The 15,745-nt window shown below is 48.0% G+C and overlaps 1 protein-coding gene across 1 annotated transcript in view; it reads right to left on the reverse strand.

The window, feature by feature from the left end:
• Positions 1–12,586, reverse strand: part of ONECUT1 (one cut homeobox 1) — a 39,297-nt gene extending 26,711 nt beyond the window's left edge. The window contains exon 1 of the mRNA XM_079129955.1: positions 11,050–12,586. Coding sequence (XP_078986081.1) covers positions 11,050–12,154 — 1,105 coding nt within the window. The 5' untranslated portion in view covers positions 12,155–12,586. The remainder of the gene's footprint in view (positions 1–11,049) is intronic.
• Positions 12,587–15,745: the final 3,159 nt, after the last annotated feature.

Consider the following 15,745-nt stretch of genomic DNA (forward strand, 5'->3'; position numbering starts at 1 on the left):
CTTTTTTTCTTTATCTAATGAATTTCCTCTTTTGCTTCTTAAACTCTGTCTACAATTGACTGCATAAAATTCCTAGAAGTGCTAACATTTAGCACAGGGCTAAGACTTGCTTAAATGACAACACAAGATGTCTTGGAGTCTGTTTGCTGTATATTGTTTGGGTCGGGGGATCAGACAAGAATAATCTCGTTCTCTCCAAAGTTCAAACTGAGTAATATTTACCGCTTACAAGACAACATGTATCATGTTTGTAAGATATGAAGCAGTAACAAAATGAACACCTATGAATCCACCACCCACAGAACTAGAACATCAGCTGCCCTTGTGAAGCCACGAACATGTCCTTTTCTCTTATCTCCCTATATCCCCACACCAGAGGCAACCATTCTCCTGAATTTGTGTTTATTATTATTATTATTATTATTATTATTACTATTATTAAGTGGGGTGCTGGGGGTGGAACCTAGGACCTCGTGCAAGCCTGCACAAGCACTCTCTCACTGAGCAATATCCTCAGCTCCATTTTTTTATAGCTTTATTTTTTATGTGGTGCTGAGGATGGAATCAGCACTAGTGCCTCATGTGCTAGGCATGTGCTCCCATTTGTTTTTATAAAAATAGTTTTTATCACAAATTTGTGCATCTCTAAACAGTAAGTGGTTTTGCCTTGCTTGCTTTTGAGTTGTGTAAAAATGGTATTGTTCTGGTGTGGTTTTCTAGTGCTTACTTTTTAAAAAATTCAACATTATTCCTAAGATTCATTTATATTGTTGTATACAGCTTTGGCTCATTTGTTTTTATAAGAAGCATATTATTGCAGTATATGAATTCATCATTATTTATTTATGCTTTCCTTGTCAGTGGACATTTAAGCTGTTTCCAGTTTTTTGCTCTTACGAACAATGCTTCTATGAACAGTCTTTTTAGATCTCTAGGTATACTCATGAGTTTATCCAAAATGTATACAAAAGAGTAGAATTGCTAGGTATGTGCAGGTCCAGGGTTATAAGAGGATGCCAAATTATATGTTTGAGTTTCTGATAATCCATATCCTCACTAACAGCTTGTGTTACTAGAACATGGACAATGGAATCCCAAACTGGCACTTTCGAAGGCAGCATTCCTGACTGGATGGGCTATTTCCTCTGACCACCTGTCTGGAGAGGCTGGCCTGAGACTCTACCCACAAGGCTGGGCCCTGAGCCTCACACCTTGCTGGATCTTAATATTGGGGACAGAACACTAAACTGAGACAAGAGACTATAGTGCCTACTGGGCTTTGCTGTGGACACACAGTCATCATAGAAGGCAATCCATCATAGAATGTAGGAACTGGCAGGGACCCTACGGCCAAATACTTCATTTTACATTTCAGGAGACTGAAGCCCAGAAAGGTTAAATTACTTGACAAGGTCTAGGAGTTAATTACTGCAAGAACCTTTCTCTAGGGTACTTGATTCTTAATCCAGAGTTGTTTTTTTTTTTTCATCCAGTAATTTAAGATGGCATATCATGATCCATAAAATTAACAATGACTCTAAATATTCAGATAACTGATTTGTTATTAAGAAGATAGTTGTTTAAGTGACTGATAAATTTGATTATTCTAGCTTCTTTGCTTATGATGTAATATTCAATGAGATATACAGTGGAAAGATACAACCTCCACAATTACAGTTTCAATATGCAAATTAACTAACACAAGATTCAGGTCTCCTGAGGAAAAGTATTCCCAATCATTCTTACCCTTGGATTGTCCCCCTGCACCAAGGAAAACATTAGGCACCTCCTTAAGAAGCCATGTTTGTGAGGAAGGCAAACTTCAAATTCATTAAATTCATCCTCACTTTATGATCACTCATAATTAAGCTATCCTAAGAGGCTGGGAACTGTAGAGGTTATGGCAAAACAGCCTCAATGAGTTGATGGTTTATAATCCAAGAACTCTTTCCATATGAAGGTGGAAAAAAAATTGAACAGAGAGCAATTTGCAGCAGAGGTTCTCAGCACTCTTCAGAGTTTGTATAATAATAAATGTGGCATAATTGTGTGCAAGAGGACTCCATCAAAGGCAGTAAAAATGGAACTGGGCAGGAAAGAAGGACTGCTTAATAATAGGAAAGGGTGCATGTGAGAAGGAAAGTGACTTCCAAAGCCTACAGTGGAAATGTCCATTCTGTTGACCTCAGGAATTCTCTTCTCCACTCCTACCCATTTGCCATGCTCCTTGTCACTCAAAGAATCCATTTACCATTTAAAAATATTTTTTCCTTTAACAGCATCTGAAGGTTGATAAAACAAGAGCTTTCTGTGAGGCATCCTCCTTTTAATGTCAGGGGAGGTTTATTACTTCAGGGTGGAGGGCTTGGAGGGAAAGCACCTCAAGTAATTTTGCCCAGGAATGCTGACCAAATGGTATTGAGATACTTCTGGTTCAAGTTTTCCTCCTAGCAGTCATTTTAATCAGCACTTCCCGTATTTAATGAGCTTGTAGTGCCATTACATAATCACCCAGCTCACTGGATTAATGATGAAAAGAGGAACTGATTTTTTCTGTTGCATCATTTGAAGTAAATGTTAACTTTCTTTCTGAGTCCTTAGTTACCCTAACCGCATTAGTGTGACAAATATGTCTTTGTCTAGCATAAGTAATTAGAATTTAATCACTTTAACTGCATCTTAATTACCCCAAATGAATTGGAAGGACATTTAATAGCAAAGATTAAATTGCCTTAATGAACGATTTTTGTGACTCCATCAATACTTGAATCGCGTTAGCCACTCCTCTCACGCACTCCAGCCGAGGAACCGGCAGTGAGCACAGAAGTCACTAGGTGGCGCACTTCGCTCGTTTGTTTATTTAATTTCCCCATTGATCTGTTTTGGAAGGCAACAGGAAGGAAAGCAAAAAGCACATAGTTTATTGTGTTCTTCTGATAACCTCTCTTTGGGACTATGAGATCATCACCAGATGTGAAAATGAAAGGAGTGATTTCAGAAACTGTCGATTCTGAGTACCCTATGGCATATGCAAAGAAAGATGAGAAACACATGGGTGACTGGAAGCATGCAGGGTTTGAAGAAAACTGTAAGTTGCCCTCTGGACAACTGCCAACATATAATCAGAGTTTTAGTCAATTTATTATTTTGTATGTATGTAGAGTCCTAAAATATGAGTAAGAGGCAAGTTTTGGAACAGCAAGACAGGCACTGATGTGGAGCCAAAAAATATAATTGCTATCCAAGTGCAGATTAGAATGCTGATGCTTGAAAATATGGGAGGATCTGGGCCCTTGGGTCCTCCTCCAGGCATGGGTCTCAAGGGGCCATCCCTACTCACAGAGCACATCTAATGAGATGGGCCTTGCCCATCAATAATTGTTTAAGTGAACAAATGGATAGAGACTTGGGTTCCATGTGTAAGTCTGTTACTGCCCTGCATTCTCCCTGGCTGCTTCTTCAAAGGAGAGCAATAAAAAATCTCTTTTAAAAGTCTTGAGTAAAAATGAAAGAAGTTTCCATAAGTAACGCTCTTTGAGAGTCCCAGAGGGAGAATATATTCTCTCTAATTTCAAGAACTTTATTATCCACAGGCTTCCTATTGGGTGTTTATGACCATGAATCTGACATTTCCACACTCCAGGTCCACTGATTTGGTGGACCTGAACCAGCAACAGAAGCATGGGGTAGAGGATAAAAGAGTTTTGGGTTTTTAATTGGGAATGCTGATTTTAGGGCATCAGTGTTTTCCAGTTGTGTTAGTACAGGTAAATTATTTTACCTCCCTAAAGAAAGCATCAGGGAAAATCATGGTAACCACACAGACTACTGGTTCCAAAACTTCCCTGCACATTAAAATCACCTAGAAGCTATTAAAAGTCCCAATATCCCAATGCTTCATTAAGCAGGGAGTACTGGTATATATCTACATATATGGCCAGCTACTTGGGAGGCTGAGGCTAGAGGATCTCAAATCCAAGCCCAGCCTGGGCAACTTAACAAGACCCTGCCTTAAATAAATAAATAAATAAATAAATAAATAAATAAACAAACAAAAACAAAACCCCAATGCCCAGGTCATGTTCCATACAGTATATATCCAAATATCTGTTGTTGCAACCAGATATTAGGGTTTGTTTGTTTTGTCTCTAAGTGATTCCAATATGTAGCAAGACTTAGGAGCCATTGGCATAGATGATGAGAAATGAGAATATCTATGTGCCGACCACAGTATACAATAAATAACACAAAACAAACTTAAATTTCCTTTATTATATTATTTATTGCTATGAAAAATCTGATGGGTTGAACTTTAGTGTCTGGTTATGTTCAGCTGTAATCTTATTAAACTGCCTCATCAAAAGAGAAGAATAGTTCTAGAACTAAACTGTTCCAATTTTATGACAATATAAATATTTTGGGAGGGACATATGTAGATGATTCTATAGCAAGACCCCAGGATAAATAATTTGTTTGTATCAAAATAGATTGTTTTGCGATTGGCTGAGTTAACTAATCCAATTCTATCATCTCAGAAAAAAATTAAGCTTCATTAGTATTACACATTTATATTAAAATAAAAACCTATAAAAACTTATTGATGAGATAGGAATTTATGATTATATGCTAAACTCATTCACACTAGAAATAAGTTTTTCCTTTTTAATGAACTATAACATTGATCTTTTTCAAATAGAAATAATGTGATTTTCTTCTCATAAAGGTGCTTACTCATCTTATTTAAATAGACATAATGAAAAAAACATATTTAATGAATATTTGTTAAATGTCTCTCTCCAGCATGATGAGAAATGGATTTTCTAACACCATGACTTCTGTAAGGTCCTCCTGTACTATCCTAGGTTGGGGGGGCATTCAATTTTACCAAAGGTTGGAAATCCTGTTGCTTTAGTGGGGACTGAAATGAACTTAGCTATTTCTCATTCAACCCATGAAGACTCTGTGGTTGAGTTGCAGTATTTAGTATGTGTTTAAATATTCCAATGTGTAGAGTTTTCAAAGAACACTCAGCACTGCCACTTCAAGGACAGGTCCTCTAACTACAGTAGGCAAGGACCAAGACACCCAGAGCCTCCTTTTTAATTTCCCCACTGCGTTAGATTTGAGGATTTTTTTTTTTACAAGAAGATGAGGAATAAATTTTATTGATATGCTCTGTAAGAACTATTTCTTCTGAGAACTTTGGGGAGCAGCATCTTTTTGATTAGCTGAATTCGCCATGAAGGTGGAAATGATGACATCAAACAGCTCGTGTAACAACCTCCTTAAAGACCTCGTAGATTAGAGATGACTATAGATTTTCCCCAGCGCGGATCAAAGGGACTGAATTGAACGTTTTAGCTTAATGATCCAACCCCTGTCACACCCACAGGGACACGAATTCCGATTTTATAAGCAGGTGTGCACGTGCACTCAGATGCATACACAAAGCTGCTATGGGGGTCGAAAAGATCAACCACCAGATCAACGCCGATAGGTTTGATCTTTTTGATTACTTGACTGTGCCACTGTATACTCCTGGCAGGTCTCGTGCTCTCACAAACTTCGGAATATTAGCTATTAATTTTCGTTTTCTCACTACAACTTTTAAAAGACACCCTAGCTTCCTTTAAGGGGCGCAGACTAGGTGACGCTATAGTGGGGCCCTGTCCAGGGTCCTGACGCTGAGACGCCGCGCCAGGGCTGCGGACCTGTCGCCTCGGATCGCCCTTTCACCCACCCCACAGGAGAGGAAACAAAGACTTCCAAGCTCAAGGCCTCAGGGTTGCCTCCTGACTCCAGTCAGTTTGCTGGAAGAGGAGACAACAAAACAAAGGAACCACTAATCCGCTCAAACTATATCCCTTGGCCCCAACATCCAACTTCAGAATGCCAGGGTCACCTTCTCTACCCTGACTCTGCTTTTCTCAAATAAAAACATGTCAGCAGAAGCATAATTTGGATAACAAATCCAAATATGCATCTTGTTTGGGGATGTGTTGGGGTGTGCTTCAGGAAAATGAAAATTTTGTCTCCATCAGTGGGGCAGCACTAGGCATTGTTGAGGACCTCAACAAGTTAATTTGATATCTTTCTCCTCCTCCTCCACACCCTCTTCCTATGGAAATAGTTATCAGTTTGAAAACCCCTAAGACGGAGATGTTCTAAAAACAAAGACTCAGCAAGCATCCCTTTCCTCTCCCAGCAGGCTGAATCACTGATGCTTGCTGGGCGTCCAGCCCCAGCAGCCCGCAGGGGGCGCACACAGCTTCCACAGCCCAGTCTGTCTGGCAACCCAGAGATGGTGAATCCAAATGAAGGGAGCACAGCAGTTCAGCCACTGCTTGACTCACAGAGGACTTAAAGCTTAAAAATAAAGACATATATTGGGCTCTGGGTCACTTTGCTGCTACAACACAACCATGTTATTGTTGGTACTGTAGGTCCCAAATATCAGTTGCAATCAACAATGTTGGGGGGCTGAGTCTCAAGCAATTGTGGTGCCCTGAACCTTGGATCCAGGATCTGGATCACTTTCTGGATGGTTCCAAGTAGCTCGGGGCTGCACCTCCTGCCAGAGTCAGACATCTCCTGAACAGGCTATGGGGTTTGTCTCTGGTGGGCATCCTCCCTGCGCTGACACCAAGGTCAACACACAATAAATAGCCACCAGTCTTCCTCAAGCCTCAGAAGCAGATTTAGCCAACACCAGTCAGATGTAACAGCTCCACTCTTCAGCACCTGCTTATGTCTTCTGAAACCTATGGGCACCTCCCTTCCGCTTGTCACTCTAGGGGACCCCTATGGTTCACATACCCTCAAGGGGGCAGACACAAGCTGATAAAGGTGCCTGCAGAGTCTTATGGTGACTGTCTCCAAGACTTTTGGGTTTTGCAATTGACCGTTGCGTGCATGTGTGTGTGTGTGTGTGTGTGTGTGTGTGTGTATGTGTGTGTGTCTGTGAGAGAATGAGTGAGAGTGAGAGAAGAAGAGTGTGTGTGTGGGGAGAGAGGGAGAGAGGGAGAGAGAGGGGGGGGGGATATTGATTCCCCACGGAATTCATGATGCATTGCCACCATTCATCCTGAGCAGGTTCTGGGACACTCGATTCTTCTTCTGACAACAGGTCATCCCCTGGCCACACTGAGAGGAGGCCAGTCCAAAAATTTCACCCAGGATTCAAGGCGGATATGGGACATGGTTGGTCCATCTTTGGCTCTTTGTTTGCACTGCAGCAGACTAGGAGCAGCTGCGGGACTCCAGACCCTCTGCACCAAGAGGCTGAGATGGAGAAAAACCCAGCCCTTGGCGCCTTATTCTCCCTTTCTTGAGCCCAGGAATCTTTACATCTCCCTTGCCCTCACACCCTGTCCTGTCTTTTCTCCCTGCTCAGGAGTCTTCCAGGATTGAGGAAGTGCAGTTCTTAGAGTCCAACATAGCATTCCTGCCTGGCTCCCGTGGCCCAGGGAGGCAATGGGACAGTTGAAATGTCACTGGCCGAGGTAAATATTAACAAAAAGCAAATGGACTTGTGCGGGGGCCAGTTATCAATCAACCAGGCCGCAAGGCCACTCACAGCAAACACAACCCAGGTTGGATCTGGCGAGACTTTCTCATCGCCGCCTCCATGCAGAACCCAGTCCCCCTGGCTCAGGTCCTCTTCCAGGACTTTGTAGGTGAAAGTAGGGGCCAAAGTCCTGGGTGCTGAAGGCCTGACAATTTCCCCTGCGCGGTTTGGAGGTTTTCTTGCCTGCAAGTCCTGCAGGGTTAGAGTGGCCCAACACCTATCCACTTCGGAACCTCTAGCCTGTGCTCAACAGCCTCCTAGGTCTACTGTGCCTCGCCCATTTGTGGGTATTCACTGCAGTCTCTTCCTGCGCTGGTAGTTCCTGGTGTAGCCCAAAGCCTTCTGGAATCTTTAATTGGAAACTAATCTCCTCACTTCTTGAAAGGTGCCAGCGACTGCGGGGGGGCACACCCCTAGCCCAGTTCCCCCACCCCACTCGGGATCAGAAGCATCGCTGCGAGCCTAGTCGTGCTGTGTTGTAATGGGGCAGTAGCAAGTATTACATTGAGGGAACATATATTGATTTTCTTAAAGGTAGTTAATTTGGTGAGAATTTCTTCTGTCGCCCATCTTCCACTGGAGTTGAAATTTCGAGACCAAAGCCACCTCTTCAAACATGCTACCACTGCCACGTGCAGAGGGTTATGATGGTTGACAATAGGCTGCGTGGAACGTAGGGAACAGAGAGGAACACGGAGAAGCCACCCTCTCGCGGGGAGCAAAGGAACGCATGGTAGTGCGATTCCACTTCCCTTGAGGGTTGGGAGGAGATTGGGGAGCGGTGTCTTTGAGCACAACAGCAAGCAAAGATGCTAGGGGCACTTCTGCATTCGGGAGCAGGCGGAGAAAGGCAAGCACCAAGGTCCTCAAGCCAAGGCCAAGTCGATTTTCAGGCTCCTGCACTCCTAGCCTAGACACCATTTGAAGGGTTCAGAAAACGATCTCGTGTTTTTTTTTTTTTTTTTTTTTTTTTTTTTTTTTTTTTTTTTTTTTTTAAAGAAAATGTTAACGAGATCGCTGTTACTCACTGATTTAAAAATAGGTCTCGCTTTTGCTCCGGGTTCCTTGCGTGGGACCCTCCTGGCCAGCACTACACGCTCAGTCCCAGCCCTCCGTACCATCCTTTTCAGTGAAAAAAATCAAAAGTAGGAGACGCGACGTTCCACCCAATTATCAGGACACCAAGTGCTTTTGGGTTTGTCGAAAAAAGTGTATCCGGCCAGAGTCTCCTATTTTGTACTTTTTCTAGGAAAAGGCTGCCTGCCTGGGGCCACAAGAGCATCAGGCTTGACACAGGCTATTAGGTGCCCAGGCAGGCGCCTCTTCAATGACCTTTTGGGTCCCTCGAGTACCTGCCCAGCACCTCATGGCCTCGCCTCTACTGTGCGGGTCGCGGCGCTTTTCCCTACCCCCACCTCAGCTCTCCACGCCTGGAGGTCAGAGGGCACATACCTAGAATTGGGCGCTAGGTCGGTTTCCAAGTCTCGGGGGTGTTGCTAGACGGAACCTATCAAGCCTGTCCCTTCCAGGGGAAGACCAGAGGCAGTGGGGAGAGGCGGGTCGATGAAGTCAGGAGTAAGTGCTCTTTCACTGGGGGTGGGGCGGGGGCCCTGGACTTCCCTTTCCACCTCTTTTCCACTTTTCCACGTCCCACTCGCTGAGATCGGCGAGCACTGCCTAGGTAAAAGATCCTTAACTCCAGCTCCTGCGGTGGGCCTGTGAAGATGCACTACATTGGACGCCCACAAAGGTTGAGCAGTCAGGGCAGGGAGTGACCCCTTCGCTCATCCTTTTACGAACCTCAGCTGCCGGTAGGGTCTCGGTCATCACACGCGGGATAAGATGATGCCGGTACTCAGCGCTAGAGAGTGGAAACCTCGGAGCCCTGGATTCGATGAGACACTCCGCTAGCCTCTCCCCTTCGGTTCCCTTCCCCACTGCCTCGCCTGGCTTCCAGATGCAGGCAGCAGGAGTGTGCCAGAGAAAGTTGCTTGGCGAAGACCAGCTAGGCTGGAAAATCCCGCAGGGCAGAGGCTCAAGCAGCTTGGTGCTCTCGACCGAAGACCTCTAGCGCCCAGATCCGAGGAAAGCTCTGGGTCATTTCAAGGCTCGAATCGCAAGCTCACCCGCACCTGCCTCCCCCTAGCTTCTTATTGGCAGGCACGAGGTGGGGGGAGGGGGCTTCGGCTTCACGCTTTGATTTTAGACTGTGAAACGGCTCAGTGCCCCCGGCTCAGAGAGGATTGACTGTCTCTCGTTCTCCAGGGACGAATTAATGGAGAACGATCAGTTAATTAACAAACCCTCATTCTGGCTTTTACCTTTCTCTTCACCAAGGCTCAGGCTCCGGCGCCAAGCTGAGTTGCGCGCGCGGGGGTGGGGACATGGACTCAGGAGTCAATCAACTTGGCAACCTCCGCCCAGGTCTCATTAAACCCAGTCTGCCCTCCGCTGCCCTTGGCTCTATCTCCCCTCCTGTCCTCTGTCTTCAAGGTGTAGCCGAATCTTCCTGAAATCCCTGGTGCGGTTTCAGCTACCTCCTCCGCCTGTCTGCATTCTAGGAGAGCCAGGCGCGCTGTCCGCGCAGCGCCACCGAGACCTTCCCCCTTAGCTACGAAACAGCCGGCTTGGGGTTTTTGGGTCCAGTGGACCTTTGCAGACTTGGGGCTCATTTACATACTCCCACCCTCCTGCACTGGGATTCAGCTGAAAGTCACGAGAGGAATAAAACCAAATGCCAAGTCCTAAAAGAATGTATAGCGAAGGCGGCCCTTGCCAGTTGCCGCGAGCTCCCTTACGTGCTCTGCCGCTCTCATCTGGACCTCGGTACTGTGTGCCCCCTTCCCTCTCCTTTCCACGGTCAGTTCCACACTCAGTGTATACTAACTTTTCCGCCACATCCCCTCTACACACACACCGCTCCACAACTTTGCAACGTTTTGCCCGCACTCTTAAAAGTGCGGTTCTCCTGAGCCTGCCTAGTGCCTAGTTAGCCCAGGAGGGGGTCACCGCAGCGAGTTCAGCCAAACCTTGACTGGCAGTTCTGGCAAGCTCCAGCCCAGCGCTGTAACTGAGGGTACTGAAAGGGAGCTTCCAAGCGTATTTCAAGGCACGTGTGCCCCCACTCCACTTCTCAAGCCCTGAGTGCTCAGCTGATAAGCCACGTACAGACTGTATCCTAACAGATTCCAGGATTTCTCGCTCCCTCCGGTTGTCCGATCCTGAAGCGCGGTCCTCCGCACAAATGCGCCCCTACAGTCACCGAGGCCGCTGCAGCTTATGGCCTTCCACAGCCCATAGCCCTGAGCCGTGGAAGAGGCAGTCTACTCCCAAAGCCGTGTGCTGGCTCTTCCACGCCCAGGGACCCCTCTAAAGGAGGGGAAAGGATGAAAGCTCAGTCTACTCTTTCCCTCCCACCTTCAGGCCCTTGAGTTTCCGCTTCCCTTATCTCGCCTACGCGCCAAGCTCTTTGACTTGCTCACCTGCTAAGCGGAGCGCAGACATTCGCTGGAACTCTGGTTCTTGCAGCCACTTCCACATCCTGCGGAAGGTCTCTCGGCCGGACTTGAGTTTGCTCCAGGGTTTGGGGTTGCGCAGCAGGTCCGAGAGGGTCCCCTGGGAGCGGCAGAGCACCCTCTGCGCGAAGATGGCCTGTGGGATGCTGTAGCGTTTGAGCTCGGTGGTGATACGCTGCGCCACCTCTTTGGTATTGATCTCTTCCATCTGCCCTGAATTACTTCCATTGCTGACCTGCGCGCCGGTCACCGAAGGGTTGGGCTCTCGGGCCGTTCCCAGGAGCTGTCCGTGGCCCTGGGCGTTCAGGTGGGCATGGGGGTGGTGCGGAGGAAGGCCATTGATGGGCACCATGCCGGCCGAGGTGGGCGTGAGATGCTGCTCCCCGTGGCGGCCGAGCATGGCCGGGTGGTGGGCTTCGAAGCCGTTGGGGGTGAGCATCTTGTCGGTAGGCATGGCAGCGCCGGGGTGGGCATAATGGGGAAGCCCTTGCTGGGAGTTGTGAATGCTGCCCAGACCCGAGCCGGAGAGGGGGGAGAGGCTCTGGCCCATTCCAGCCACGTCCTTGTGGTAGGGGGTATAGAGGTTATTCATGGAGGCCAGCCCGCGCTCGTCCCGCATGAGTGTGAAGCTACCGCTCACGTTGCCCGCCAGACGCTGGTGGTGGTGCGGGTGGTGGTGATGATGGTGGTGGTGGTGATGGTGGGGGAATTTGTCCGACACGGTGGAGATGGGCGGCAGCGGCTGCAGAGGGGTTAAGGTGGTGTAGGTGGTGGGCATGCTCATACCTGGGGGAGTCTCGCAGGCCATGGTCATAGTGGGGTGCAGGGGGCCAGTCAAGCTGTGCTCAGGGGCTCGGTGGTGATGGTGGTAATCGCTGCCTCCGCCGCCGCCGTCCAGGAGGGACGCCATGCCCATGGAGCGTGGGTGTGCGGGAGGCAGGTGGCTACTACGGTGAGCCACAGAGCTGCGCGCGTGGGGACTGCCGCCCAGTAGGTCGGCAGGGGCGGGCACCGGCTCATGGCTCACCCCGTGCAGCTCGCCGATCGCCTCCATGGTCAGCTGCGCGTTCATCGTGATCCCGGCGAGCGGGCGGCGGACACAACATCGATGTGGCCGGGCAGAGGCTGTGAGGGGCGCACGGAGTCTGGTCTTCACATCAGCTGCCGGCGACTGTTGCCTTTCTTCCTTCCTCTCACTGTGGGGCTCTGTATGAGTGAGTGAGTGTGTGCGTGCGTGTGTGTGTGTGTGTGTGGCCTTCTCTCTTGCCCCCACCTTCCCCTCTGCGTCCTCCTTTTAAAAAATATTAATTTCCAAAAAAGATCCGCGTCGTTGTGAAAGCGCGAGGTCACCAGCCCGCCCAGCCCCGGCCCCCTCTCGCCCCTCTTAGAATTGTGAGGTCCCCGGCTCCCCTGACGCGACCGGCGCGCCTGCCACGGCTGCTGCCTGCCTGCGCCGCTCGCCAGCTCTAGCCATGGCTCGGTTACTGTTGCAGACTCTGTGGCCGCGGTTCAGTCGCCGCGGCGGCAGCAGAGGCCCGCCCTCACGCCTACCGGTCGTACTGCGCATGCGTGAGACTCGGCCCCGCCCCCCCCGTCCCCGCGAACCCAGCCCCTAAAGTCCCCGTACAAATGAAGGTGGGGAGGGGGTGGTCCTGCGCCTTTCTAGCGGCGCCGGATGGCCTGGAAGCGGTGGGCACGTGCAATGAACTGGGGCGGAGCGCGTCCTGGGGTCGCCGCCGCAATCTCGGGAGACTTGCTTCCCGCTCACCTCCCTTGCACTGGTGGGCTCTTTCCTTCCAGCCCCAGGACGCTTCTGCCGGGCTCCCATCCCGGTTGGCTCGCTATGCTGGGAGCATTGCTTCTCTCTGTACAGTTGCTGCTTCCCGGGAAAGGCTGCCCGGGAAGCTGGGAATTTTGTCATCACTCCTTTCCACCCAGGCCCAAAAAGCTCTATTTTCCGGAGAGCTGCTGTTAAGTCGGCGCTTTCCCCACCCTTAAATGTTCTGCCTATTGAAGAAGGGAGCCATAAATATCTTAAAGGTCTCGGTCAGCTTGGCGGCTGCTGACCCCGCACCCTTCATCCTCCCGGATACTTCTTTGCGCACCCTTCTTTATCCGTGCCCTGGGGAAGGAGCACTAAGTGCCAAGAGCTCATACCTCGTTGTCTCTAGCCGCTTGTGTCCTTCTCCCGCGCAGCTCATAATTAAGGCTGCACGCCTGCTTCGTCAGTGACTTGGCGGGGAGAGGGGAGGAGGAGAGTAGGAGTGCCCCGGTGGGTTCCCTTGTTAACTTCCGGTACTGGTGGGGCTGCCGAGGCTCTGACTGTTGCTGCGGTTGCCTCTATAGCTCTCCTGGTAGAGCACCCAGAGGCCACTGCTTGCGAAAAGTACTGACGCAGGCAGGGTAAATGCTGCCACTCGGGTTTCCGCTTGGCCCTTAGGGACGCCCCTTTCCCCAGGTCCCTGGGGGCCTCCCGACTTGAAAACTAATTCAGCTTCGGACGTAATTTCGCCTTTCCCACAGTCATGTTCCAATCCGGAATCGAACCTAGTCCTTAGGTCTGGTGGGGACGCGTGGGGAAGCCCCCAGTGTGGGATGTACACCCGGCCGCCACATGCCGCGGCTTTCTTTCATTTACAAAAGAAAAGGAAAAAAATCCGTAACAAAAGGCAGAGCCGTGTCCGCTTAGGTGCTTTCATCCCTCGGAGAAAGGACAGATGTGCCCATTGTCAGGCCCTTGGCAGTTATGGCCGGGTCAGCGCCGAGCCTCAGCCCCGGGCGAGCTGTGTTCACAATGGGGGCAGACTCTCAGACCCAGGGTATCTGGGCCTAGATACAGAATAAAGTTTGTGTGTGGCCTGTGCTGAGCCAAACTCAAATTGTCGGTTTGTTTGCAGACACACCAGGCTGGAATCCACCACCGGTGTTTGCACTGTGAATGTTCCCAGACCCTTGAAGAGGCCAGGGCTGAGTTGGTAGTCACGGTGGTGGTTGAGTTTCCAATAGGAAAGTTTCAGCTGGACAACCTTTGGGGGAAGTCCCCATCAGCTAGGGCAGGAACTAGGCAGGTCCCTCACCTTGCTTATGTCCCAACCACCAACAGGCCAACATCATGTTTTAGGTAGGTCAGGGTCAGAAGGCACAATCTGACTTCCTTGAAAATACCTTGTTCTGGAACTGATTAATATGACTGTCTCAGAGACACTCTTATCCTATCCCAACAATTTATATGGAGATCATGAAAATGGGGGTCCATCTTAATGGACTTCATTTCTACTAGCTGAATGAACATTGAGGAATATCCCTGCCCCCCAGGAACAGCCCTTTGGGAAAAACACACTAACCAAAATGAACTCAGAAAAACAATCACTCTATTTTAACATGTCTACATCTATCTCTTCATACACATATTTACACAAGCATAAAACATTTGTTGTCTAGTGGGTCACAGTATGTTGGTGGGAAGCTTATAAAAAATATTGTTGTTTCTGTTCTCTTTTCCTATTGTATAGAACATTGGCCCCTCATATGAACCCAAATAATGGGTTAAAATAGCAGCAGCCTTTGAGTTAAACTGGTGCCCCTCCCCATATTTTAATCCCACAGAAATGATTGATTTGCCCTTATGACAACTCTTTTCCCAAAAGGCAGCATGTTAAAAGAAAGAAGTAAATACCACCAAGTGCACAAATTGTTCATGGTTTTCTCTTTGTGTAGCTAATTAGGGGCTTGATCTTGGAAACCCTCCTTGTGAGGATCCTAGCTGATCCCCTGGAGGCTACCTGAAGAGGGCTTGATCAGGTGAGCTTGACTTCACCCATCCACAAAGGGACTTTTGAAAAGGGAGCCTGTTTTGATGTCGATCACTAAAGGGGAAGTGAAGGGAAAAATCTGGACAAGTATGTATTGGGCTTGCTAAATTCAATGTTTCACACTTTTTCCTAAAAGATTTTTAAAAATGCATGTGCAGGATTTGGTTTGGTTGGCAAATCTCCCTCATTTTTCTTGGCTATTCACACCTTTCATTTACCACTGTTTTCCTGTAGTTGATGAGTTGCAGTGATATCTCAGTCAGAATATTTTTCTTACTTGACCTCTTAGAAAAACTTCAACTTACTAAGAATGTATGTTAGTGCTCTTCTCAGGCCTAGCTGAGGTGAGCCAGCATGTGTGGGGGTGGAGGGGTACTAGATAGATTGCCAACTGTGGAAGGGCTGGGATCACTTTTTGTCATTTTGTCCTCTTCTTTTCCATCTGCCCCACACAATTCCTGGTCCCCACTAGATGCATTATGGGGAACAAGGGAATTATAATTATAGTACAAGGAAGAGTTCTTTGAAACTTGGTAGGTCAATGTGTGTGACTGAGAGGAAGTCTTATAATTAGATACTTAGATTTTGGTAGCTGCAGGGAATATAAAGAAAAAATATTACTAATCAACATCAGAAAATTACTACAAGTATATATGTTTTCTAAAAAAGGAAAATAAGACTATTTACTAGATGCTTGTTGCTGGCAATATTTTCAATGTAGAAACAAGGATTTCAAGATGTTTATTTTGTAAATGTCAGAGAAGAGCCTGGGGGGATGGAGTGTGCAGGTGTGCTCTGTCTTGTGCTGGATGCCCTAAAGTTTGCCAGGCAACTCTCCAGGCAACCCCATC

This window comes from Sciurus vulgaris, assembly GCF_902686455.1.
Source record: "Sciurus vulgaris genome assembly, chromosome: 2".
Lineage (NCBI taxonomy): Eukaryota > Metazoa > Chordata > Mammalia > Rodentia > Sciuridae > Sciurus > Sciurus vulgaris.